Source organism: Indicator indicator, chromosome 12 (assembly GCF_027791375.1).
Source record: "Indicator indicator isolate 239-I01 chromosome 12, UM_Iind_1.1, whole genome shotgun sequence".
Classification (NCBI taxonomy): Eukaryota; Metazoa; Chordata; class Aves; order Piciformes; family Indicatoridae; genus Indicator; species Indicator indicator.
In genome coordinates, this window is record NC_072021.1 from 16,046,069 (window position 1) to 16,071,102 (window position 25,034).

Below are 25,034 nucleotides of genomic sequence, written 5' to 3' on the forward strand. Positions count from 1 at the left end.
ACCAGGACATGTTCTTTCTAGTAATTTTCATTTCTTGTTTCCCCCTTCAATCCATCCCCTCCCAAATAAAGCTTGATTTTTTTAAACCACCCTATCAAAGCTTAACACATTTTAGGAAATTTTAGTCAAACAAAAAACATTTAGTAAACCAAGATTATTCAGATTTTATACACATTTCCAAATATATAGCTCCAGAGGAGTATACACTGGTACAGAGAGAGAAAGAAGTTAATCTCCCCACCGCTGGTATGGAAAAAGCCAAAGTGGCAGCCTCATCTGCAATGTCATTTCTGATGGCTGTACTGAGATACTGACCCAAGAAATTCAAGGTTCCTCAGCAACGCCCACCAGAATCTATACGGAATGGATAAAGCTCTTCCTCCCAAACTCTGTAGAAGTAGTGTTTCTGGGGACAGGTAAGCAGCACAGAGCACAGAACAAGAACCCTGAAACACGCTAGGCTTAAATCTGTGGATTAGACTGGTGGTTACTGGTAATGAAACAGCAGAGTTTTCACTATATAAAATTTATAAATTTATTTTTTTGTAAAAATCCAAAGAGCACGAAGACATCTCACTCAAAATACTGGTAAATCAAACCACACTTAGAAAAATGAAAGCTGATTTTATTATCTTATCCACAGCCAATCATTTGACATGAACATGCATACGTAATTTTGCTACGCACACACCACAGCTGAACGTTAGTTATTCAAGGTTAAACATACAACATACATCCTTACAAAAATGAGTCAAAATGCAAACGTAACTTTTAAACAAAACAGTTTTTACTCATTTAAAAAAACCTTTGTGTTGGGTACCATTTTGTACAAACACAGTTAATTTAAACAAATCTGCTTTTAGTTTCCTCATGGTTGCACATGAAAATAAGCTGCAATAGAAAATGAAGTCATCAAGGAATTTTTAAATAGCAGAAATAGGCAGTCTCGCCATGCAGAAGAAGCAATATTAAATATTAGTTTTTAAAAAAAAAAAAAGGAAAAAAAACAACCCACAAGTTTAAAAATATTTAGTTCAAGTCACAAATCTTTCCCCAGTACAGAGAAATCCAAATGCAACGCATAATTAGCTGCCACTTAGGATGGCTATTCTGAAAAGGAGAAATACTTTCCAGAACTGATAATTTTCATTGATTTGGCACAGAAAAGAAGTCTGAGCTTACTTAAGAACAAGAAAGTGATTTTAAAAAAAAGGGTAAACAGGAAGAGAGAAAATAAAAAGCAAGAATGGACAAGATAGTAGTTGCAATCACTAAAAAAAAAAAATAAATCTGTGCATCTCAGTCATTGCAGAATACTGTCTACAGCAGGTGCGGATTCCAGGTAATTGTTATTGCAACATGGATTTAATTTGCTTGGAGGTAGTCTCATCATTCAAATGCTTTGTTGTGTACCTAAGGACAGAAATAAAAACCAAGTTGAGAATGTTATTTCTTTGTTTATGGCTCAACCCAGCTGCATCAGAGTAAACCACTCACCCACTGATCATCATCCAAGTCCACAGTTACCAAGTACACAAATCAGCCACTCTGATCAGAAAATGCTATTACCAATCAGAACTGTAACCCAGCAGCCCCAGTTGGATGTTGATTTTTTGTGCTGATCAGCCATTTCATAGTAAACTCATGTTATCACTTGTGATAGGTAGTTTTCACCAAGACTAACTCCGAGGTCTCCGTCCATAAGAAACACCTTCAAATACAATACAGCTTCAGAAACTTATCTTCAAAAATTCCACTGACAGCCTTCTAAGATCCTTCAATGAGAATGGATTCAATAGCTTTCCAGTATAATTTTGATCAGTTCAGTAACTCTGCTGCCAAAACCACATGGTAAATACATGTGTTTATTCCTGCCCCTTCCCTCTTCAAAATTCTCTAGGACATTAGCATATTTTTAAAGTACTACCAAAAATGTAGTCATCTCTTCTTTTGAAAGAAAAAATACTGCACATCCACTCTGCTGGTTTCTTTGTATGATTAATTTCCCTGATCTTCATTCCCCAACTGTAATGTAAAAGCAAGCAAAATCTTATCCAGTAATTAAAATTTAACATGTTAAATTAGCACTTTCTCTGTTATCCACAGCTGCAGTGATATTTTAATTGTTCACTTGAAGAACATACAATGACCTTTTGTTTTGGAAATTAATATAGATTTTAGCACTTGCCATAAACAATAGGCCTAAGGTTTTCTAAAACCCTGAAAAGTTATTGCACTTGGTATTTTGTCCGTGTCAAAAAGCTGAGCATTGTGACAATATCTATATCCTACCAATTCCAAATGTGATTTAAAAGAGAATTAAATAACCTACCCAAATGAGCAATCAAACATACAAACCCAAGACTGTTAAAAGATGTATGCATGAAAAGGGTTGGTGCAGTGAAACATCAACATGGCAGCACAGACTGAATTTACACTTCTAACCACAAAACACCACAGTGAGAAACTGAACTATGCTTTCCCTGCCCTTTAATAGTGTCACCCACGATGGGGAAAATGGAGTAGCAGTAAACATCAGTGTTCATTTGCAGCTGCAATCACAAAAAAGTTCATCAGAAAATAAATTTTAATGTAGCATTTTGCCTCTGGAAGCTTGTTTTTTACTGATCACCATCTCAAGACTGATGATGTACAGGAAGTTCAGGGTATCAGTAACAAAATGATTTAGGCATGGAAATACTTAGATGAAGCCTCAAAGTCTTTAGCCAATAATCTGAAGGAGTAAGTGGTTTCACTTGCAGATTAATACCACATGATTTCACTTCTTACCACATCGTAACACAAGAAAAAAGAGGGCAAATGAAATGGAAGCTGTTTCACAACAGATAAGAACAGTACAACTGCCCACTCTCAGGCAGGATATACTAAAGCTTCGTGTGTGTGAAACAACACCCTGTTACAGTTAACTTACCAAAGTAATGCAACATTTTTTCAAGAACAAGAAGGAAGCCTTGTTCTTGGCATTTCTTGCCACTTCTCTGATGCTAGACACTCACATGACGAACACATTGCTGACTACAGATACAGCTTTATGACCCAAATCAGCAGGTTTTGGATTTCTATACAGAATTATTATTCTTTAGCTCTCCAATTAACCTCTTATATATTCTACAGCAAAAACATTGATACTCTTGCCTTAAGTACCTCCCTGTAAGTACTTTGTGAAGAAGGACAATTTCTAGTTAAACACAAAAGCCCCCATCTGCCTTACATGTCTAAAGCTATATGGAAAATACACAAATCACATGAAATATACGTTTGTATTCTAATAACAATAAATAAAATCATTAAGCCATGGTCAAACCACACACAGCTAAGGATGCAAACTAATTCTCTGTTTCTTTGGCAAGCTGGCACAAGTCAGCATCCATGCTGCAGCCTCTCATTTCAGTCAATAGATGTGATTGCACTACACATCTAGTAAGATTTTAGGATATGTTACACTTTGTCACCAGTTTTAGCTTCAGGTACAACATCTGCTCTGTCATGCTTACCTGTACAGACTCATTCTTCAACTACACAGAGATCAGTACGCAAAAACTTAGAATGAACAACTGCAAGCTTACAACTTGGCTTCAAAACACAGAGACTTGTTCATCCATCTCTGTCTCTAAACACATTGGAAAAGAAGCCTGCAATAACCACATTCACCTTTTACCTGTAACACTGCTTTGCATAAGGAAAAGTCCTGGACAATTTATGAAAATTCATGTTAAAGTATTTCAAATACAAGAACAAGAGTACCTGAGAGCATTTAGAAGGCCTTCTACACTGTTAGGAGGCTGGTCTTTAAGAACTTTGATGCATCCTTTCATCTAGGAGTTAAAAAAATATAGAGATTTTTTTCACAATAATATGAAAGTGGTTCATGATAAACCACAAAAGTGGTTTATATTCAGCTTGTCGAAGAAATAAGCATGTAAAAACTGTGGCACTGCAGAGATGATTTCTTGGTATTAGAAAGGAATTAAGCTTTCAGTATTATGTTTTCCCATGACAGAATGGCTTAGCTGCTTAAAAAAAATCAGCCTATCTTTACACAATCCAACTTTGATGTGAAGCTCTGCTTTCATAAACTTAAAAAATAGGAACTGTAAACAAAAAAATCTTTATCATAAATCTTTTAAGAATTGTTACATATTCAGTGAATTAATGACAATCTCTGTAGCTCTATCTATGGGAAAATACTGCATTTGAAGTAACCATGGACCAGCATACGCTAACAGCATATATTCCAGTTTTCCTATCCAACAACAGCAGAAAGCTAAAGAATGGTGGATGATGAACGTAGCTTTTTATACCAGACAGTGAGGAACAAGCTGGATGCTGTTGTTATTCTAGTCATTTACTGTGTCCAGTTCTGGGCCCCTCAGTTTAGGAAAGATGTTGAATTGCTGGAGCATGTCCAGAGAAGGGCAACGAGGCTGAGGCTGGGGAGAGGCCTTGAGCACAAGCCCTATGAGGAGAGGCTGAGGGAGCTGGGACTGTTTAGCCTGGAGAAGAGAAGGCTCAGGGGAGACCTCATTGCTGTCTACAACTACCTGAAGGGAGGTTGTAGCCAGGAGGGGGTTGGTCTCTTCTCCCAGGCAACCAGCACCAGAACAAGAGGACACAGTCTCAAGCTGCGCCAGGGGAGGTTTAGGCTGGAGGTGAGGAGAAAGTTCTTCACAGAGAGAGTGGTTGGCCATTGGAGTGTGCTGCCCAGGGAGGTGGTGGAGTCACCATCCCTGGAGGTGTTCAAGAGGGGATTGGACGTGGCACTTGGTGCCATGGTTTAGATAGGCATGAGGTGTAGGGTGACAGGTTGGACTCGATGATCCTTGAGGTCTCTTCCAACCTTCTTGATTCTATTCTATTCTGATTTGGATCTTTTCACACAACCACTATTTACAAGTATTTCAAGACTCTATCAGAATTCCATCAAAACAGATGGAATTTGTGACACAGCAATGTGTCATTTATGTGTCTGAAACCTTAGTTTGTATTTCCTACTACTTATCCAGTTACTACTGCTAGCAGTTATCACTACCCATTTAACATCAATCCAAAAGTGCAATCTGCTACTAGAACGTGAAGGACAGAAAGAAGCCTACACACAATTTAAGTAAGTTAAGAATTATTCAGAAACAATAAACTTACATCAATTTTTGAAGTTTTGGCAAAAGCGCCCACCGGATGCACGTGGTCATAGAGTATGATGACACCCACCATTACCCTCAGACAGAATGATACTGTTTCTTCATTTGTAAACCTGCTTCTATATTCACTGTAAAATAAAATTATTATCTATCAGACTTGAGATAAGAGTACATATTAGTAACACTCGAAACAAGATTAGGAAAAAATCCTACTAAAACTCCTCAGAGAGGAAAAAAAAAAAAAAAAGAAGAACCAAACAACACCAAAACCCACCAAGGCTGCAAACTTCTCAGAGTTTTCCTTTTTCCTTTCAACAATCTGCCCACAAGTCAAATGAAAGTTATCTGGAGATTTATGGAGATTCTCAAATCCAAATTACTGCCCTGCTGCTACACTGTTTCAATTTGATAGTTATTTTGTTTTGTGATCAATTTTTTAATTTTTTTTTTCTCTTGGGCAGTGGTGGTGACTTTGTTTTAGGGGAAAAAGAAAACCAATTGACCAACCACAAGAAAAATTCCAGCCACTAAAACAATGCATATTAACTACTCCTGCCCATCTGCCCCAAACCCTCTGATTCCAGAAAAAAAGGGGGAAAAAAACCAAGAAAAGGCAAGCTTAACAAATAACACAACTACCTTCTTGAATGGGACAGACCACTGCCTAGAAGGGTAAAGGATATAAATGTTTGGAGCTCTTAATGTGCTCCGAAACAAAAAGTACTACGGTCTTTGGACAGAAACTTATTCAAATATGACATACCTCATGCCTGAGTAATTCTACCAATGGGAAACTACTCAAAATCCAGAAGAAAGAGATAAAACTCCAAAATTTAATTTGACCTTTTGTTCATACTCCCAGCATCTCTCAAATTTACAGCAGACAACAGACTTCCTTCATGCCTAAAAATCCTCTCTCAATTCCCCAGACAGTGGCACTAATTTTTTTTAACAGCCATCAGCCAAGTCAGCTTGCAAGGAGGTAACATCCAAAGCATTACCCACAGCCCCTCTTTCAGGAGGCCCTAGGCAATCATGCTCAAATACTGAATTTTTCCTGAATTATACATGAGAAAACCATTTATAAAGATTGCCAAGAAGTTGTTTAGCTTTCATAGCCATTCTATTTTTAAATATTAATATATTCAGAAAAGTAGACCGCATGATTTGCATGGCTAGCAAAATGAGACATGCCACTTTCATGTCAAGGTAAGCAACTAAGGTGGTAAAAAGGAAACAGCCATAGCTCCTAATTACCCCAACTATATTTCTTTCACCTCATGCATCAGAAGTCTTGTCTTAATACAGACATGATTCATACACACTACAAAGAGCGTTTATACTCACGGGGTTTCCAGCATGACCCTGCACACACTAGCCATGGTGCTTAAGCAATCTGTAGTATTCTCTATAGGTAAATTTTTATTCTGCAGAAGAAGATAAACAGTTTTCATTTCAATGACTGAACTACTACACTACAAAACTTAAATCTCACAGAACAACTGTGTTTCACATTGGTTTTTAAAAAATGTTACAGTACAGATTAGCCAGAGATAAGTATTCCTTATGGGTTTTGCTTGCTTGCTTAAGGAAAACACCACTGACACTGAGGGTTTTTTGGGAAGTTTTAAAGGAATCATTTAACCTACTCATTAAAGACAAATTTCTATAGCCAAATACATGTATTTGCAGCAATACTAAGACTTAAAATTGTTGCAGACAATTTCTTCTTTGAGAAGAAGAAATGTAGAATAAGAGACGATTTTCTTCAAGGCATTTCAAGTGTACAGCAGAAGTTAGGAAACTATTAAAAGACAAACGTATCTTTGTATTAATCATGTAATGTACAAATGATCTTTTATTTACAAGTAGTGTGCACTCTTTGCACATGAAACAAAAATCACAGTTATCAGAAGACAAGCACAACATTTTTAGTGACTGGATTTTACCACTAATAATTATTTAGATAGTTTAAGGATAAATAAAGATGTGTCAAAATGCTGGAATGCTATTACAGTTCAGATTCCTCCCCTCCTCTGCAATAATGTAAGTACTGTTGACTTTACATAGCAAAACAGAAGTGTTTTGGGAAGAAGGAAGCTATATTTCAGTTCTGTTCCTTGTTTCAAGCATGAAGAACCAAGCTGCTTTCCTTTCAATTTTCCAAAGTTCCTGCTCTAAAGCACCACCAAAATGCAGAGTGGGTACTTACCTCTCCCACTCCCCTCCCTGTGGAAAGCTATCGCTACCACTGTTGCAATGCTGCCAATAGGACACATCCGCAAGGTGGCTCAGCAGAACTTACTCTAAGCTCTGTGAAGCTTAGAGTAAGATGCTTTGTTTCTTCAGGCTCTAAACTCCAAGTTTGATTTCTAGACGACAGATTAAGCCTGGTAGAAGAGTTTTGTGTTCCATAACAATGTCTAAATCTGCAGTGCTCTGAAGTACACTAAGCCATAAATTTATACTCTTACCTCTGACACAAACTTTGTTGTAGCATCACTTAAAGTTTTCAACATTGGCGTTGCTTCAGCGTAAAATAAAGACATTCTGTTTGCCAGCTCATTATTTACTTCATTTTCTCCCTCTGCCTATAAAACAAAAGGAAAAAAATAATGTAATTGTTCTGTAAATTGAAAGACAGGTGGTAGTATAAGACTACATTTAATCTCATCCAAGGGTTACCTACTGGGACATTGTTAATCCTCATACGGCTCAGAGTTCTTCTGTAGTAGCTGAAGTCGTTCTGTATAGCAGGATTTGTCATCTACATAGATAGTGAAGCAAAAGGGTTGTGACAAAGTCAAGAAAAATCTAAGGACAAATTTTCATAAAATGTAATACTGAGAACAAGGAATGTTCAGTCTTTGTAAGTAAAAAGGCCTGCAATGTTGGGAAATGGCACATAGAACATAAAGGTTTCTGGTTAAATCCTTGATTTTTAAGAACGAGAGCTAACAAGAACAAGAAAAGGAGTAGGCTCCTAAAGAAGAGTTTGAATTCAGTAAGTTGAAATAAAATGGCTTTACTAGTGTGACTCCAAGGATTGGACCAGCAAACTAATACGATTTTAGCTTCTTTGTACAGCAGCAAGACGACAGTTGAACTACAGGTGTGCACATACTAAAAGCAGCATTTTTATCCCAGAAGATAAGCCAAATTTGGAGAAACATGATAAATATGAACCGAAATATAGGAAGTGCCTAAAGCTAATATTTCATCTGCTTTCCAGTTTAACTGTTTTGTGAACAAGCTGAGCATAGTAGATATTTCGGTATCTATTGCATGTTCTGTTCTAGAACAGAACATAATCCAGACTGTGTCACTACACAGACTTGTTTTCTTTTTGCTAGGCTTCGTGCCTACAAAATGACAAGTTCTTACCTTGAGCTCATCAAACCGGAGTGTAAAGTGAAGGATTTCTGCAAACTGCTTAGCAAGAGCCTGCTCTCGCTCCAGGTGCTGTGTTGGTGAATACGGAGTGCTCGTCAAGGCTCCCAACAGACCTCGCAATCCTGCCTCTTAAAGAAGAGGAGAGTATTTGCAACATACAACTGCACCTGCTTCTTGTATCTTTACTGACTGATAACTCTGAATGCTAGATTTAAATACACAGCAACTGTGAAAAGACACAGTAATTAATAATAAAGGGGGCTTGATGAATTGCTTCTGTGCCACTGTTAACATATTTACTTACAAACTGCTGAGAAGACTAGGTCTAATGAGCATTGACAGCCATAAAAAAAACTTCTTGAAAAGTTTTATTCAAGCTTTGTCTGCACCATTTGTCTAAAACATATTTCAGTAACCTGTGTTAGCAGACCAGCCTTTAAGACAATGCAGAATTCAGAAGGTACATACCTAGTAACAGCAGCAGTCATGTTTTACTTGTTTTTAAGATTAACTTCCTGTTAATCTTCTTTTCATCTTTCTGATAAAAATACCTCACCTCTTTAACAAAGCAAAACTTGCTTGCATAAAGCTTCCATTGTGTGAGTTCAGTTTGAGCTAACACCTTGGTCTAAAAGTGGCATAACAGCAGATTAATTTGTGAAAAACCAAATCAAGTCTAAGTTTTAGCAGATTAGACACAACATCAGTCAAGCTGCTTTCATAAGGACTATGAAGCACCATCTTAATCATTGCACCTGCATGAGCCAAAGTCATGTATTTCCACAGACCTAATTATTTCTGGTGTTTGGTAGGGTATAATAATAAGAGTACTTTAAAAAGTGACTGCATCAGAATCAAAGAACTAATTCTCCATGAATTAGTCTACTAATTTTCAAAGCAATAAGCTAGTTAGAGCTTTCCAGAGTTCCTAAAAGGGTAGAGAGGATGACAAGTATACTCTCATTCTGCCTCTCCTCTCAGGTACTCACTGAAGCAAGTTTGCTTTTGTTTTCACATGCAAAAAAGGCAGTACACAAGTCTATGATACAGTGTACAGAAGGAATCTATGCCATCTGAGCTTTTATCTACTAACCAGGGCTTGAGTCAAATGTGGTCACATCTAAATATGCCAAAGGTACTGATTTACAAAGACAAAAACCCCCAAGCTAACACCATGCCACTTACCTAGTCTTTGAGAAAATTCATAGAATTTCTTTAGTTTGCCTACTAGTGGAACAACTGCACCCCATGCTTTCTCTTGCAGCTTCTCATCACTAGGATGCTGTATTGCCTTAAATTAGAAAAAAAAATGAAAGGGTATGCTTAGATTAAGAATAACTGATACACTACTAAAAAAAATATAATCTAGGCAGGGCAATTGTTTGAAGAGCTAGTAATTAAAAATCCTACCTACTGAGAAGTTTCCAATTGAGAGGTAAGCCTGTACTAACCCCTATCTGTTCCAAAAACATCTAAATAAATGTATTCATAGACTCAGGGAATGGCTTATTCTGAATAGAAAAGTAACTTGAAAAGAGTATGAAGAAATTGTTAAAATTAAAGCTACCCAAATCCACAACTTTATTTGGGTATGTACCTTCAAAGAAAAAAAAAATAGGAAAGAAAAAAGGCAAACCAATTTGCTGTGAAATTCAGGCTAAATGATACAGCAGAAATATTTATGCATAATCAACAACATAAAGCACCAAGACACGGCGTATACCAGACCTTGTCTTTATAGTAGTCTTCTCAGACAGAAAAATCTTTAAATTCAATCTCTGCAAGTTTTTCAGAGGGAAGCTAATCTACTTAGCCGTTGAAAATTACTAGAATTTTATTACTAGAAATAAAATTGCTGCACCTTTGTGATCAAGTTCTTGATTCCAGCATGTTTCCAGTCAGAATGATTCCAGTCAACCTTGGGCTGTGAGTTGCAGTACACTCCTCTCTGGTTCCTAAATTTCCTTTCTGTGATACCTGCTTCTCTCCAGAGTGTCTCTCTTTTACTATGGGAAATACAGGCTTCCTTGCTGAGACACACTTACTCGTCCAATCCTACAGCCTCTCCCTGAACATGCTCCTTTCTTGAACAAACAAGCTGTTTCCCCTCCTAAGGGTTTTGTGTGACACAGTCCTTCTTCAACCTATTTTATAAATTCAGAGAGAAAAACTCACAGTACTTTAATTAAATCTGAATGGCTATGAGTATCTCAAATTCATCTGGAGTGAGCTGAGAGTTGTCCTATTGAATACTGTTTCTTGGAGTATGTTACAATAAGTAACTCCTCACTGTAGCAGCCATGCAGCCTCCATTGCTGCATCTGAGGAAGAAGGAGAGGGGATTGAGAGAGAACTTACTCCAACCTTTCTTAAAGGTAAAATGGAGTGACATGCTGTATAGAAACTTTTTGTTCCAAACATCTACTTCAGTAAAGAGAAGTCAATTAAAAGGGACTGAAAATGAGATGCCTTTTGTGTTAGGATTACCACACATCTGACTTCTCCAATTAGCGTACAAAAAGATGTCGACATTACTCAGTATTGCATTGTAGTCACGCCATGCTCCTTCCAAACCTATCACTAACTCAAGAGCAGATTGTGTGAGAATATAAAGAAAAACCAATGGTAACAATTCCATAAAAAGCCTGGGAAGCATCATTTGCTATTACACATATGCATTAATATTACTGAAACAAGCAATAGCTGCTTTTCTGTTAAAAAAGAACATTCCAGAGCAGAAATTCAGGATAGCAATTTTAACAGACAACATGCTCTGCCAAAACAGCTCCTGCAAGCAAAGTTAAAACCCAGCAGTATTGGTTAGGATGAGACAAGGAACAACCACAGGTTGTGCATAATTACAACACTCTAGCTCACCTCTCGTATTTCATGGCCAGCTCCTCTATATGACTGCAAGTCTTCGAGTATTCCTTCTGCATCCTTTAAAACTACATTCACCTGATTATAGATTTCCTTTTCAGATTCTGTAGGTTGGGCATCTAAATAATTAGAACATATTAAATATATATAACACAACAATATGGAATTCAATAGGCACCCTCACCTACGGGACAAATTCTTCATGCAGCAACTCATTCTCTGAAGAGCTACTACAGTGTATGAGGAACTCCAAGTGAGTTACTTCTGTTTATTTTAGTGGTCTTTTAGCTTCATTTAGCACCCCAAAAATCTACCTGGAATCTATGCTTCTAACTTAAACTTGAGTTAGAAGAAGAAATCCTTACAAGTCATCTTTATGACAGCCAGAACAACCTCACCCCAGGTTACCAGTACAAGTTTAATGGATAAGCCCTGGGTAAGCACTCAAAAGTCACACTCACTGCAGATATTACAGGAGGTGTTCAAGTCTACTGTCATCTAGAAACACCGCAACAGTTTGTTTTCAATATTCCCTGCCTCCCTTTTTACTGGTTGGGAAAGGAGCTATATATTTTACTTCTAAATGTATTTAGTTCTCAAAACATATTCTTTATTGCACTAATTGCAAAATCAGAGCCAAGAATGAAAAGATATCATATAAATTTATGAGTCTCCCCACGCCCCTTATTTTTAAGAATGCTGTCTCCCACTTTCACTGTAAGCTAAACACTTATCAAAAATATTTTACCATCATTTCAAAAAGCTACACAAATTTAAAGAAACATGATTCAAGAGGAAGTATGTTTTGAGAAGAATCAAAAGGACTTAACCTTTAAAAATAATCACCTAGTACAAATACCTCAGACCTAATTTACCTGATATGAGACCAATCCTTTTAAAATTCTGATGGAAGCTATAAGGTTAATTCCTTTTAGACTAATTAAAAAAAAATAGTTACTGAAGTTGCTTCTGAAGCTTTTACAAAAACCAACACAAAACTACAGGGGCAAAATATGTTATGAAATAAACATCACAGTATTTTAATCCAGGATTTAAATGCCAAAAAGTCAGGGTATTACCAATAGATTATTTTTTATAGGGATAAAAAAAAGCTATTTATGGACAATATATCCTAATGATTTTGTGCAATTTAAAGTGTCTGGAAAATATATTTTTACGAGTATTTTTTGTATGGTCCATATGTATGTATATGTGTATAACAGTGAAGGAAGTTAGGTATATACTTACATTAGAAAGAAAAAAAATACATCACTGTACTCTAGTGTTAGACACTAGAATAAAAACATAATAAAACAAAGTCTGAATCAGGAGAAAATAAGTTTTACATGCATTGCCTGTCTGGATTTTGCTGTGCTTTTCGCATAATATTTCTTATGTTTATGATTTAATGCATAGACAGTGGGCATTATTAGCAAATACGCCTATATATAGACCTTGCAACAGTTTAACTGAGAATCATCAAGAATTAATATGAGTGAAAAAAGCTGGTCACTCCTTTAATAAAAAAAAAGCCTAAGAGCGTCACATTGGTTAAGGCATCAAGTAAAAGCAGCCAGTGCTTTTCAGATCATCACAAAGGTTACATTTATAATTTTGAAAGCTGCTGAAGACTGCTGTAAGAAATGAAGACAAAAAAATGAGGGAAAAGAGCAGACAGGTAAGCACCATTTGACTGGCAGCAATTCATGCACAAATATGAAATGCTATAGTAAAATACAGACTAAAACGTGAAGCTCTGTAGCATTCCAGATTGTGGTGTTAAATAATGCAATCAAGACTTGCCACTTGGATTATCTCACAGAGTACATCTCTTACCTATTTAATTTTTCATGTTATTTTCCTTTACCCTCTCTAGTAAAGAAAGATCATTTTTCATCAGGGGTGGCCAAAACAGAAGGGCCCATGAAAACTCTTCCTTCTCATTTTGAAACCCACTAACAAGCAGAACAGATGTAGTACTATGACCTTCCAAATTTTGAATTTAAAATCATGTTCTAGATACAAATTAAGTGGAATTCACTAAACAGCTGAGTACATGAGTCAACACTTTCAACACTGTCAGTGTACTTGACTTAGGATATAATCAGCCAACTACTGTATTTCATTTCCTCAAAATGTTCCAGGAAACCTAAACCAATGGTTTATACTTCTTGGGGTGGTGGGTTCACTTTCTGTTTTGCTTGTTTCTTTTGATTATAACCAACTCCTAAACATGTAAGTTTTAAAATCCAGTAGGCACTGAGTTGTTTCTTTTGGTAAGTATTTCACTTTGGTGCATCTAGTCCTCTCCAACGGAGGAAATTAGTAAACCTAGTTTGTCCCAGCTAAGTTTCTCTCCCATCTGTAATTATTCTGCCTTTAATAAAAGAGCTCAGATTTTAAAAGTAAACCTGAATACTTTTATATTCATTTCACAATACATTTAGAATGTTATTAGGATAGGTCTAAAAGGCACAATACAGAAAATCTTTAAACCCTGGTGGCTGGTTGGCTCTGAGCAATTGGTTTATTTGCTTTTCAGTGCTGGTTAGGCCACTGCATTCTGAACACCCATCAAAGGTGGAGAAAAAGCACTGCTGTCATCTGGTATAGATGGAGGTAGCACTCCCACATATCACTAGCTACCTGAGGACTCAAAGCTGTAAGACTCTTACTTCAGAGTCACTAGCTGTGTAACTTGTTTTCCTTAATGTGGAGTGCAGAAAGCAGAAAAGGGAGCTGTACTTCTGAAGGTAGTCTTGACAACTAACAAAAAGCAACCAGCAATGCCAGGCATCCAAACAGCAGCATGAAGGAGGAATACAGTTTCAGGGATGTCCCTGTTTCCCTTTCTGGGATATAAGTTCCTGCAACAACTTCATGACAAGTCTTTGTCTTTACCCAGCAATGTTTTCCATAGAAAGAACACATACTCTAAGCACAGAACAGCTCACAGCCAGAGGAGCTGACTCTTGGTTATTCAGGGTAACTTTCAAATTTTTAATCCAATAGTAAGCGAAGACTAAGGTCCCTCTAATAAAGGAGAAGTTAATCTTTAGATTACTTTTAAGCTGGAAGTGGGGAGATTCAGACCGGACGTGAGGAAGAAGTTCTTCACCATGAGAGTGGTGAGAGCCTGGAATGGGTTGTCCAGGGAGGTGGTTGAGGCCCCATCCCTGGAGATGTTTATGGCCAGGCTGGATGAGGCTCTGGCCAGCCTGATGTAGTGTGAGGTGTCCCTGCCCGTACCAGGGAGGTTGGAACTAGATGATCCTTGTGGTCCCTTCCAACCCTGACTGATTCTATGATTATCAGAACACTAGTGCACTAAATCCAATATACATATCAGTATGCTCACACAATAACATAAAGACAAGAGTAGACTTAGAAACAATATACAAACACTGTTATGTAAACTAAATATTATGGATGTATGACAACATATTGCATGCGGGGAACACATACATAGTGGCTATTAAAAAAAAAAAAATTTGGCTAGTCTACAGAACTAGTAGAGAGAGAAATTTGGGGTCAAAAGTTTATACTGCACAGAAAACACTATTTAAACTGAGATTTTTTTTCCCAAGGCAGAAAACAAATTATCTGAAACTGATTGGAACAAAACTCACAAGAAAGGGAGAGAAAAATCCCAGACTGATGGAGATGAAATAATTTATTCATCTTTATCACCATTACTACGGAGAACAGTATCTGTGGCTCCTCTGAAACCTAGCCAAATTCTTCAGAGGTAATGCAGACTACTTTCAGCACTAGCTTGAGATGACCATCTGCAACTCAATGCAGTTTGTATTTCAGCTACCTTTCAAATCAGTGTAACTGGAAACTGTTTGCACTGTGACAGTAACAAGATCAATGCAGACGTTCAGCTATTAGCTTCCCACATTGTAGGTGGCTGTTTTATATCTACAGTATTGTTCTTACAAAGCTGTGAATTTTCCTCTGCTTGCTCCTCCTACTGCAGAGACTTCAGTAGAATACTTAAGAGAGCTATTTGTTTCATTTTTCATTTGATAAGGTGAAAGACCAAAGAAAATATAAGCTCAACTTGTGTTTAGGAAAAGCCAACAGCCCATTATGTCAGTTATTTGAGTGGTTTTTGTGTGTATTCTGATTGTCAATCACTGGAATTTAACACCAAGATAAATAATGAGGGGGTGAACACACCAACAAAACTAAAAAAAAAAAACAAAAACAAAAACACCAACAAAAAACCAAACTAAAAAAAAAAAGTAGTTCTCAATTTGGAGTTTGTATCCCTATAAAGCTTTATGAACATGAGATTTTTATCTCTTTATGGCATTGTGCAAGACATATCTAACTAGTCCGCTCACTCCAAAGACACACATGGATTTAAGAACAAATGATTTCAAACTGTGTATTATTGGGTCAGGCATAACAGAGAATTGGCAAATTTGGTTTTAACACAGAGCTTACTTGCTCTTCCACATAAAGACACATTGTTAAGTATCACAAGATTAAGTGCCAAGTCTTGAAGAAAGATCTTGACTGTGTCACAGCCAAGATCCTGTCAAGGCATACTATCTGAAACAGAGTGGAAAGAAGCACGGATACACAGTATAGCAGCAGAAACAAACACAGGACAGGGTCCAAAATGAAGAAAGAACAGTCTAACAATTCAGCCGTAATATAAGTCACTTAATTTGACTGCGTATGTAAATATTTCATGTCAGCAACCTGCTTACTCTCATGCCAAATCCTGTTCATGCTCAAAACATGCACTTTAAAACAAAATTGGTAGCTAAAGAATCAGGATTGTTTGGGGGTGGGGGGGGGTGGGGGGGGGGTGTTGTTGTTTTTTCAAAAATAGCAGCCACTTTTATTGCAAGCTGGTTTAGAATTATGCCCCTTGTATCCAGCTACCCCGAATTTAGTCCAATTAAATGGTAGGAATTTGCAGATTAAGCTGGAGCTTCGAATTCCAGTATTCTCCCTTAAGAGTTCACCCAACTTCACTAGGTTTTACCTATTCTGATGACGAGAGATCTGAAGTAGTTTTAGAAACCAGTTTTGCTTTCTGACTTTTGAACAGAGTCCTTAATTATGTTCCCTACATGAGCAATTGGTACAGCTATCATCTTCCAATAACAATATATTTAGAAGAGATGATAAAATCAACAGTACAGGATAATGGTTTAGAGTAGTTATGTCACAAAAGCAAAAATACTTCACTTCCTTTCATATTAGAACTAATATAACCAACTGTTACTGTTTTATCAAACGCAATTTAAAAATAATTTGAAAGAAGATATAATGACTCTCAAATTATCCATATCACAATATTTCATTAGTTGTCTTACTTTATGCTTGATGACATATAGCTGGGTAAAGCAACAGCATATCCCAAAAGAAAGTAATTAAACATGCACAGCAGCAGCCAGCAACACTTACCTGGCGTTCTTAAGCTTTATTATATCATGCAACAAAAACTAAAAGCAGAAATACTGTGAGCCTTACAGACTCTTGGCATTGATCAGACAAGCTACACCATCTCATTTCAAAAGCAATCTTATGCTCTGAGCCTCCTTATAAGGGAGGATGAGGTTAACTGTCAAATTTCAATGCCAAATCAAATAAGGTTCACATATACACCTTTAACGTGATGATGCTGGAGAGCTATGAATAGCTGTTATGAGCTTATCTGTATATACAGCATTATTCAGTGGTATACTGGAAGTGAAGATAAGAGATTCAGATTTAATATTCAATCCTTCTTTAAAGATGCATGTATCTCATTGTGCTTTCAGTAAGTCTTCAAATAATTCTATTGTTTTTTAAAGTTTTAATTACAACCAGACAGTTGTGTGTGTTTTGTTGTTTACATTTTTGCCTGCTTGTTTTGGTTGGGGTTTTTGGCTGATCGGTAGGTTTTGTTTGTTTGGGTTTTTGTTTTGGTTTGGGTTTTTTCTTTTTAAACAAGAACTGTATCAGATTTCAACAGTAAAATATAACCTGAAAAGCCGTCTCCGAAATAAATATTTTCAATTTTAGAAATGGAGGATATTTTAAAACAGATTATTGCTTTCTACAGAACTCTGCTGAACAATTATCCATAGCTCAGGCACACAAAGCTGTTAGAAGGATGGCAAAGTGAGAACACACATTTAATACACGACAGATGCAGTCTACTGCAGGCAAAGAGTAATAGATAGATATATATATATATAAAATAATCTTCTCACTTTCAAAATCAAGGAAAAAATTTGGCCCCTGCTCAAGGTCTGTGCATGTCAAAACTTTTAGAAGGTTCCCCATGTTAAGGTACCTGCCAAGACAAGAATGAGAGAAAAGAAAATTTTCTAAGACGGAACAGCCAAAATATAGTTGATTGAAGTGGTGGGGGAAAGAAGATCAGAGTTCCATCAGGCATGAACCTGTCCTTCACACCGCCACCATGATGGGTGGGGGGAGACCCCCAACTCAAGGATGTGCAGCTGGTGATCCCAGAGATGCAATGCAGCTTTCCTGTAAGAAGTGACTACATCACCAACATCTTCACAGCCACCTCTTTGAGAAAGGGGCAGAACTCCAACCAAAGGCCTTGTCAGTGACCAATTCTGTACCGGTACACCCTAGCACCAGTGTCCTGAGCAGGAGTACCACATTGAGGACCGAGTACCATATTTGCAAGCATTATCCTGGTTGCCATGCTACAGATTTTTACCTAAAGGGGTAACAGAAGGAAAGAACTTTGATTTTGTCAGCCCTTATAATTTTGTCAGAGAGCCATTATAGAAAAATGCATCAAGATACAGCATGATTTCAGCGTGCAAAAAATGTGAACAGAGGTACATCACAGATCTGTCACACAAGGTGCCTAAAATATTTGTAAAGCTCAGACAATGTCACTTTAGACTTCTGGATATCAAAAAATGCACATTAACTGCACCATGAATGACCAAACCAGGATCAAGAATTACGTAGCATTCACTCTTCTGTAAGATAGGATTACAGTGACCAACTGCTCAGCAGAGATTACTATGGCATACTGACAGAATTTTTCATGTTATGATTATTTGATTTGCAGGCAGATGGATGGACATCACTGACCACAGAGACCCAAAAATGACTAAGCGCAAAGAAAGAAAACGTACACAGTAGCATGATGGTGGCTTGGTTACTACTGGAAAGGAAAAAAAAAAAAAAAGAGGAATGGAAAAAATACATGCAATTCTTTTTCAAATTGCATATTTGCAACTGAGTCCCCTAGCCTTCACTGCAGCAGGTATAAGCAGCCCTACTGTTACCATATTAAATGCACCAGCTGTGAAGGGCTGAGAGACTTACTTTCAAAATCCAAGAAAAAATGTGCTGCATTGTGGTCTATGTCCCTGGTTAGCACCTTAATGAGATTACCCATGCCAGCAAACCTAAAAATAAAAATTGCAAAATAATTTAGTTCCAATAACCATTTCCTATTTTAAGTACACGCCTGGAGCTCACTCGAGCAGGGCTCCTGTTGGGTATCACATACTAGATTCATCAGCTTCTGGTGGGAAGTAGAAAACATGTACTGTACAGTGCATTTCCATTCCCCTTCTTCTCAAGGATGAGTGTTGTTGAAAAAATAAAGAGTTATAGCTTCGACAAAAGTAAAGGTTTGAATTACTGGCTCTTTTTCATCTTGAATTCATTTAAAAGAATATGCTACTTTTGACAACTGCAGCAACCCACAGCCAAAGCCATTATTGCTTAGGACAAAAGCAACCTCAAATGCAACTGGTGTCATCACATGACTGATTTTTTTTCTACCTCTGTAATCCAAAACAAATTTTGGAAAGCCTCATAGCAGTAGTCATCTGTGGCCAATGAACAGTTTTTTTCCACTAAATTATGTAAAGTGATGGGTTAAACACAAATCAGACTTTTCCAAAAACAGGAGACAACCAATTTTCAACAGCTCTTCTCATGCTTGCTGTCACATCCCAGCTAAAAGAAACAAGAAGCGGAAAAAAGATTAAATAGTCATTGAATTACTTAAGGTCAGTTAAGTTACCAAAACAATTTCAAACGTTACCATAAGTTCCAAAAATTAATACCTTCACTAGAACAATGAAAACTGCATCTTACAACAAGGCAGCCTTTTCAGGGACCCTCCCCATGTTTTACAGAGGCTGAAAATACACTTAAGGATTTGTCACCCTGGGAAATAACAGTTCTCTGAAGTGCTGCAGAACAACAAACACCAGTGACTACCCAAAAGTCTGATTACGAATTATTGAAGAATAAGCCATCAGTCTGACATGTGGATTCAAGCATAAAATAAAATAAAAAAAAAAAAATAAATCTACCAGTGCATGCCTTGTGGTTTTTTTTCTGATTTTTACTTTTACTGAAGACTGATGTTTACCTGGCAGGAGGCAGCATGATAGTATGAATTATTAATTTATTAAAAAGCAAGAAAACTGAAGCAATTTGAAATCAAGTTGTCTTGCAAAACATTTTCAGAACCTGTGTTGACAGATTTCTTGAGTTCCTTAAGAAAAATGATACTAGTGTGTGAGAGAAAAGCAAACTAAGAACAGCACAGAATTTATTTTTTGGGATCTCTAGGATTCAGCAATGCCTCACACAAATCAACAACAGCTAGAGAAGGAAAGGGGAATTAATCCCAGATGGCTGAAAATTATTGCCTTTGCTCCAACAACTTCTACAGAATGGCCAAACAGAAGTCTAAATTTTTAGAAGAGCAACTTTGATCTGACTAATCACAGTAGATACTGCACACAACTTCACCATCAGGTGTGTGCTTGCTTTTTAACACATTCAATTTTCTCCTTGAAATTCAAGAAAACGCAAGTCCTGCTCCTAAGCATTTGAACTTAATTCTCTGGAAAATCAGATCAGTCTGTGAGAAACACCCATTATTTAAGGACGCTTAAATTTAGGGTGCCCAGTTTAGCCACTTATCTTAAAAACTAATCCATCAAAACCTGTTTTTTCAAATAAGCAGCTTTTCCAGAGCTTTCTATTACACTGCTTTGTGAACTCTTCAAATGCCACATGCGCACCAATGCTGTGTAAACAAGCAACATTAAATGGCAGACAAATTACTTTTCTGTGTCTTGCAAGCATGCTCTGTAACACAGGAATGAATAAACCACTTAGTCCAGTCCCCAACAACAAGGACATTCATAATCTGGCAAAAGCTGAAATACAGAGGCATTCTTAAACAAGCATTTTCAACAGGGGCAATAAAAAGTCAAACGCACAAGCTGCCTAATGGTGACTGAGTCTTTAGATTCATACTTAAAAACCAGACCTCAACCTCAGATAAGTGTATTACATATTTCAATTCCAACGTTAACAAGCAGCAAATACAAAGCAGTGAATGCTGTTAGTTGCCTACAGAGAACTCTATATTGAGCATTACTGCCATGCTTCAGCAGCACCACCACTTTCTCCACCAAAATATTTTCAATATGTCAAGTAAATGCCTCTAGTTTTTGTCTTTGTTTTGATATTAACCAGCCTCCTAAGAGTTGACAGGGTCATGCATGTGGTTTAAATATTGGGTAAGATTACTTCTGAGGTCTGAGTAGGGGCACACTTATAGGGCTGAAATATTTTGAAGGTAAGTTTACAGAAGAGCATATAGCTGCAGCAGAACCAGTTTAACTGAACATCCACCACACTTCCTAAAACGAGTTAAAGGGGTCAGGACCCCAGTTTTGTAATACAAATACCTCCATTCAGACCTTCATCCCTCAGAGAAGTTTGCAGTGAGAATGTATGTTTTCTTTTCTGGGAGCAAGTTTAACAAACAGCAGTATAATAAAAGGTTTGGCACTACAAGAGACCTGTAGATGTGAAACAAATTCAAACAGAAGACACAACTGACCTAAAAGGAGAGAAACTGAAGATGATGAGAATGGATTAATTCAACTATGACAGTAACAAGATGACAACATGTGATCTAGGAATGCATTTCCATTTGCATGAAAAACGAAGCTTCATGAACACTTGTTCACCATCAAGTTCCTAACAGGCTTCTTCCCTCGTGTATTCAGCATAATGAAAAGAGTCTTTAAAAGCTTCAGTCAAAGTTTTGCATGCAAGATACACAATCACATTTGTTTTCTTGGCAGCAAAATGTTCACCGTATATTGTTTATATGGAGTGAATGGAAATCTAGTAGAAGGTGGACAAACACAGTATTTCTGAAACTTGTCTCAAGATGAATTCTAACAGTTATTCAAAGGTCTCAGACATTCCTTGATACAGATTTGCTCTAACAACTGTGAAAATGACCACTGCTCCAAGTTACAATCCAAAAAGATTTTAGGAAGTTAGAATGAGAGCCTGAAAACTCCATTTAAACAAAAGGTGAGAAGAATAATTGATGTATCATTTCTCAGAGGATTTCTTCTCTTTCCTACACATTCAAGGTAATAAAGGCAAGATCTGACAGATAAGAACTTACTCTTTTGGTGGGGCTAAGCACTAGCTTCTCAGGTTCTGAAATAGCATTCTAGAAATGAGGCTGTGGTATTACAGGGTGGAACTTCCCAGACATAGGGAATTGGTTGCGGGTCAACATATCATGGCTCAGGTTAGATGGCTCTACATTTTTGTACATATTTGCATTCAAAAAGTATTGCTAAGCAGCAAAAATTGACCTTTTGCACTGGAGAGAAAAATGAAAACTGACCTTTCTGAAGGACTGCTATTTCAGCAGGATACCTGGATCAACCTAGAGTAAAGCAGCCTAACTCAGAGATGTCTCAGGCTCCTGAGAGATACAGAGTTACCAGAGATTGCTTCACTCAAGATGGCTCATCATTTGCATTTCTGCTGGGCTCAAAGCACACCAAGGAAGGTCCACTACTGGCTGAATATTAGCATTGATGACAATCTGCATGCAAGAAGAGAAAAACAGTCTACAAAAGCAGTCATTATAGGTTTCTTCAGGGACTCTTCTGCTATTTGATGCTGTAAAAGCATCTCTAGCACTGAAAATTCTGGTAGGTCTACAGAGACTTATCTTGGTAATTAACCACCCTAGTGGTCAGTACTGATTTGCCAAGCACTCTTCCAGTCTCCTTGAAAGCTCACAACTTCAGCTGAAGTAAGCAGAATTATTTACAGTGGTTCCAGTTAACTAGCCCTGACACTGAGCTATTTTTGTCTAGTCAAGGACATCTTTGAGCACTAACTGCATCCTTCTTGAGCACAATGCCTCATCATTCAGACTCAATTCAAGAAAGATTTGAGACTATACAAAGACCACAGCCAAGAGCAAGCTCTACTGCTAATAGAGGTTTATATCCTGCAGCTGGTCTTCATCTCAAATAATTGACTCAGAACATTGACTGTAGGTGAATTCTGTGAGTGCTAACACACCTTTTGCCCCACAACTGCAACAATATCCATGAAGTTGTAATCCTCACCAAAAAGAATTTTGCATATTGCAATCACCAACATCAAAATATTTACATGCCCAGCCTTAAATGCAGTTTAGTTCACTACCTATTTGTCCTTCCACAGCTTCAGATTGTCAGCCTCAGTCCAATTTTATTTGGTATTCTCATGCAGAATACTTCAAAACCTACAAATGTGGTTTTTTTTTTCCTCCAAGAGGTCTTACTGATTTTAAGATTTTATACTGCAGTGTCTAGAGATAACTCACTATGAAATCTGATAGTAAAAATAAAAGCACACTCTAGACCATTGAACTTTTCTCTTGCTATGAATCCAACATCATAAAATCAGAGCAAAAAAAAATGCACTAGCCTTTGTCCAAACTGACTGTCCCTGCGAAGCTGCCCAGATTCCCTCCTGGCATACTCCATACTTCAGCACACTACTCAAGCCACGTGGAGCAGGTTATGGGAAATCAGAGCAGGAGCCAAGAGCATGGTTTAAACTTGACCTACTTGCAAAGGAAGACATACGGAATGCCACATTTGATTACAATAACTTGGCCCATTACAGCGTTATGGGGTTGTATGATGCTGCGTGTAGTGCCATGATCAGACAAGCGGAAAGCAAAGGCATATTTTCAAAACAAGTCTTGCACGCATGCCCTTCATGCTGAAAACATCCTGACACGTTTCAATTTTTTTTTTCTGTAAGCTAAACCCAGGGGAATTTTAATAAAAATACATGATGCAACTAAATTCAGCAGAACACTGAAGAAATTTTCTCTCTCGCATCTGAAAGAGAAACTATATATTAACAAGGATTTTGCTGGCAATTGCTGAGCAGCTGTAAAACTTACTCTTGCTAAAGGTAAAATATTACAAAGGGGCATTTTTAATTGGGTTTTGTTCTATTGTAAGAATAGCATGCTTTCAAACTAGTTAAAATACCCAGTCAAATAAATAGCTCTAAAAATGTATTTGTGACCACTGACGAATGCCTGCTTCAAAAAAGCATCTGCTCACCTTTTGGAAAAGCATACAACTATCCCCAAGTCTACTTTTAAGGAAGCTTAAGGCTGAACAGGGAGACACAGAGGTATGAAAACTGTACTCCATGAAAACTTCATATCCATGCTCTGGAGCCTGGAGGAGGAAGTAAAGGATGACACTATATGGAAAGCATATCTAATGACAAAGCAAACATTTTCTTCCAGGCGCTGAGGTTTATGTTTTCAATTGGTCACATGTGTGACACAGACCTCCAATTCAGAGATATTTTGGTAAAACAGGAAGTGAAAAACACTTGCAGCATAACACCACAGCGTGTAACAGTGTTACTATATAAACAAAAACTTAGCTGAATGCCTCCCTACACTGTTTTCCTAAAACAATAATCCTGCCAGCCTGGCAATTGTTTCAAGGCTTGCTGCACATTTTCTGCCTGTAGTATCTAGCCACGAATCCAAGGCAGCCTTTAGCAACAGCAGGCATCACTGAGCAGGCAGCCTATTGGATCGCGTGTCATTTTCTCTCCCAATGAAGCAGTTTGGCTTCACAAGCAGTGAGAATGTATCTGCTCTCCATCTCAAGAACCAGAGTGCTGCAGACATGGAATGTGCTTGTAAATAACACTGTGGGAATCACTCTCTTCAGAAAGTAGCAGTGTTTTCCTTGGATCGAAACATGCTCTTTCTAGTCTAACACACACTTCTCTTCTGAATAATGCAGGAGAAGCATAGATGCCCTGTGACATGTAATTTCTGCTACTGACACTACTGGTGTTTAAAGTAACAAAGATCTGTCATTAAAGAAACCTCTAAAGAAAAAAATGCATTGTCCATCAAGAAGCAATTATTGAGGTAGTAGTACCCCAAAAAAGTATTTAGGACTAAAAATCTCCAAAATACACCAAACACATGGAAATCACCATCTTTAGTAAGCTTGCTACAGATGGAAATTATCATCTTTAGTAAGCTTGGTATTATCTGTTTAAAACAAGTTCTATTTTGTATAAGCTGGTCTCATTTTTAGGTCTTATCACAGCTACAGTATCATCAACATTAAAGGATTGGTTCTGATGCTGATACCTAACTGTTGAATCAAACACACATACGATGTGCCAAATGAGCTGTGCATAAGACACACATTTCATTCACTGTGGAATCTGTTGTTCCAGCACTGCTCATCAGGCCTTACAGAC

General features: G+C 37.4%; 1 protein-coding gene across 3 annotated transcripts in view; it reads right to left on the bottom strand.

The window, feature by feature from the left end:
- Nucleotides 1-1,018: 1,018 nt before the first annotated feature.
- Nucleotides 1,019-25,034, bottom strand: part of CYRIB (CYFIP related Rac1 interactor B) — a 29,363-nt gene continuing 5,347 nt past the window's right edge. The window contains exons 2-11 of one of the 3 annotated variants that reach the window (XM_054385327.1): nt 17,654-17,736; nt 11,430-11,551; nt 9,738-9,843; nt 8,544-8,680; nt 7,849-7,926; nt 7,634-7,750; nt 6,507-6,586; nt 5,161-5,287; nt 3,766-3,836; nt 1,019-1,413 (exon numbers count right to left, since the gene is read on the bottom strand). In XM_054385327.1, the coding sequence (XP_054241302.1) occupies nt 1,350-1,413; nt 3,766-3,836; nt 5,161-5,287; nt 6,507-6,586; nt 7,634-7,750; nt 7,849-7,926; nt 8,544-8,680; nt 9,738-9,843; nt 11,430-11,551; nt 17,654-17,726 (975 nt within the window). In that variant the 5' untranslated portion in view covers nt 17,727-17,736 and the 3' untranslated portion in view covers nt 1,019-1,349. Of the gene's footprint in view, nt 1,414-3,765; nt 3,837-5,160; nt 5,288-6,506; nt 6,587-7,633; nt 7,751-7,844; nt 7,927-8,543; nt 8,681-9,737; nt 9,844-11,429; nt 11,552-17,653; nt 17,737-18,758; nt 18,838-25,034 lie in introns of those variants that run through there. The other 2 variants (XM_054385329.1, XM_054385328.1) reach the window with 2 other exon arrangements.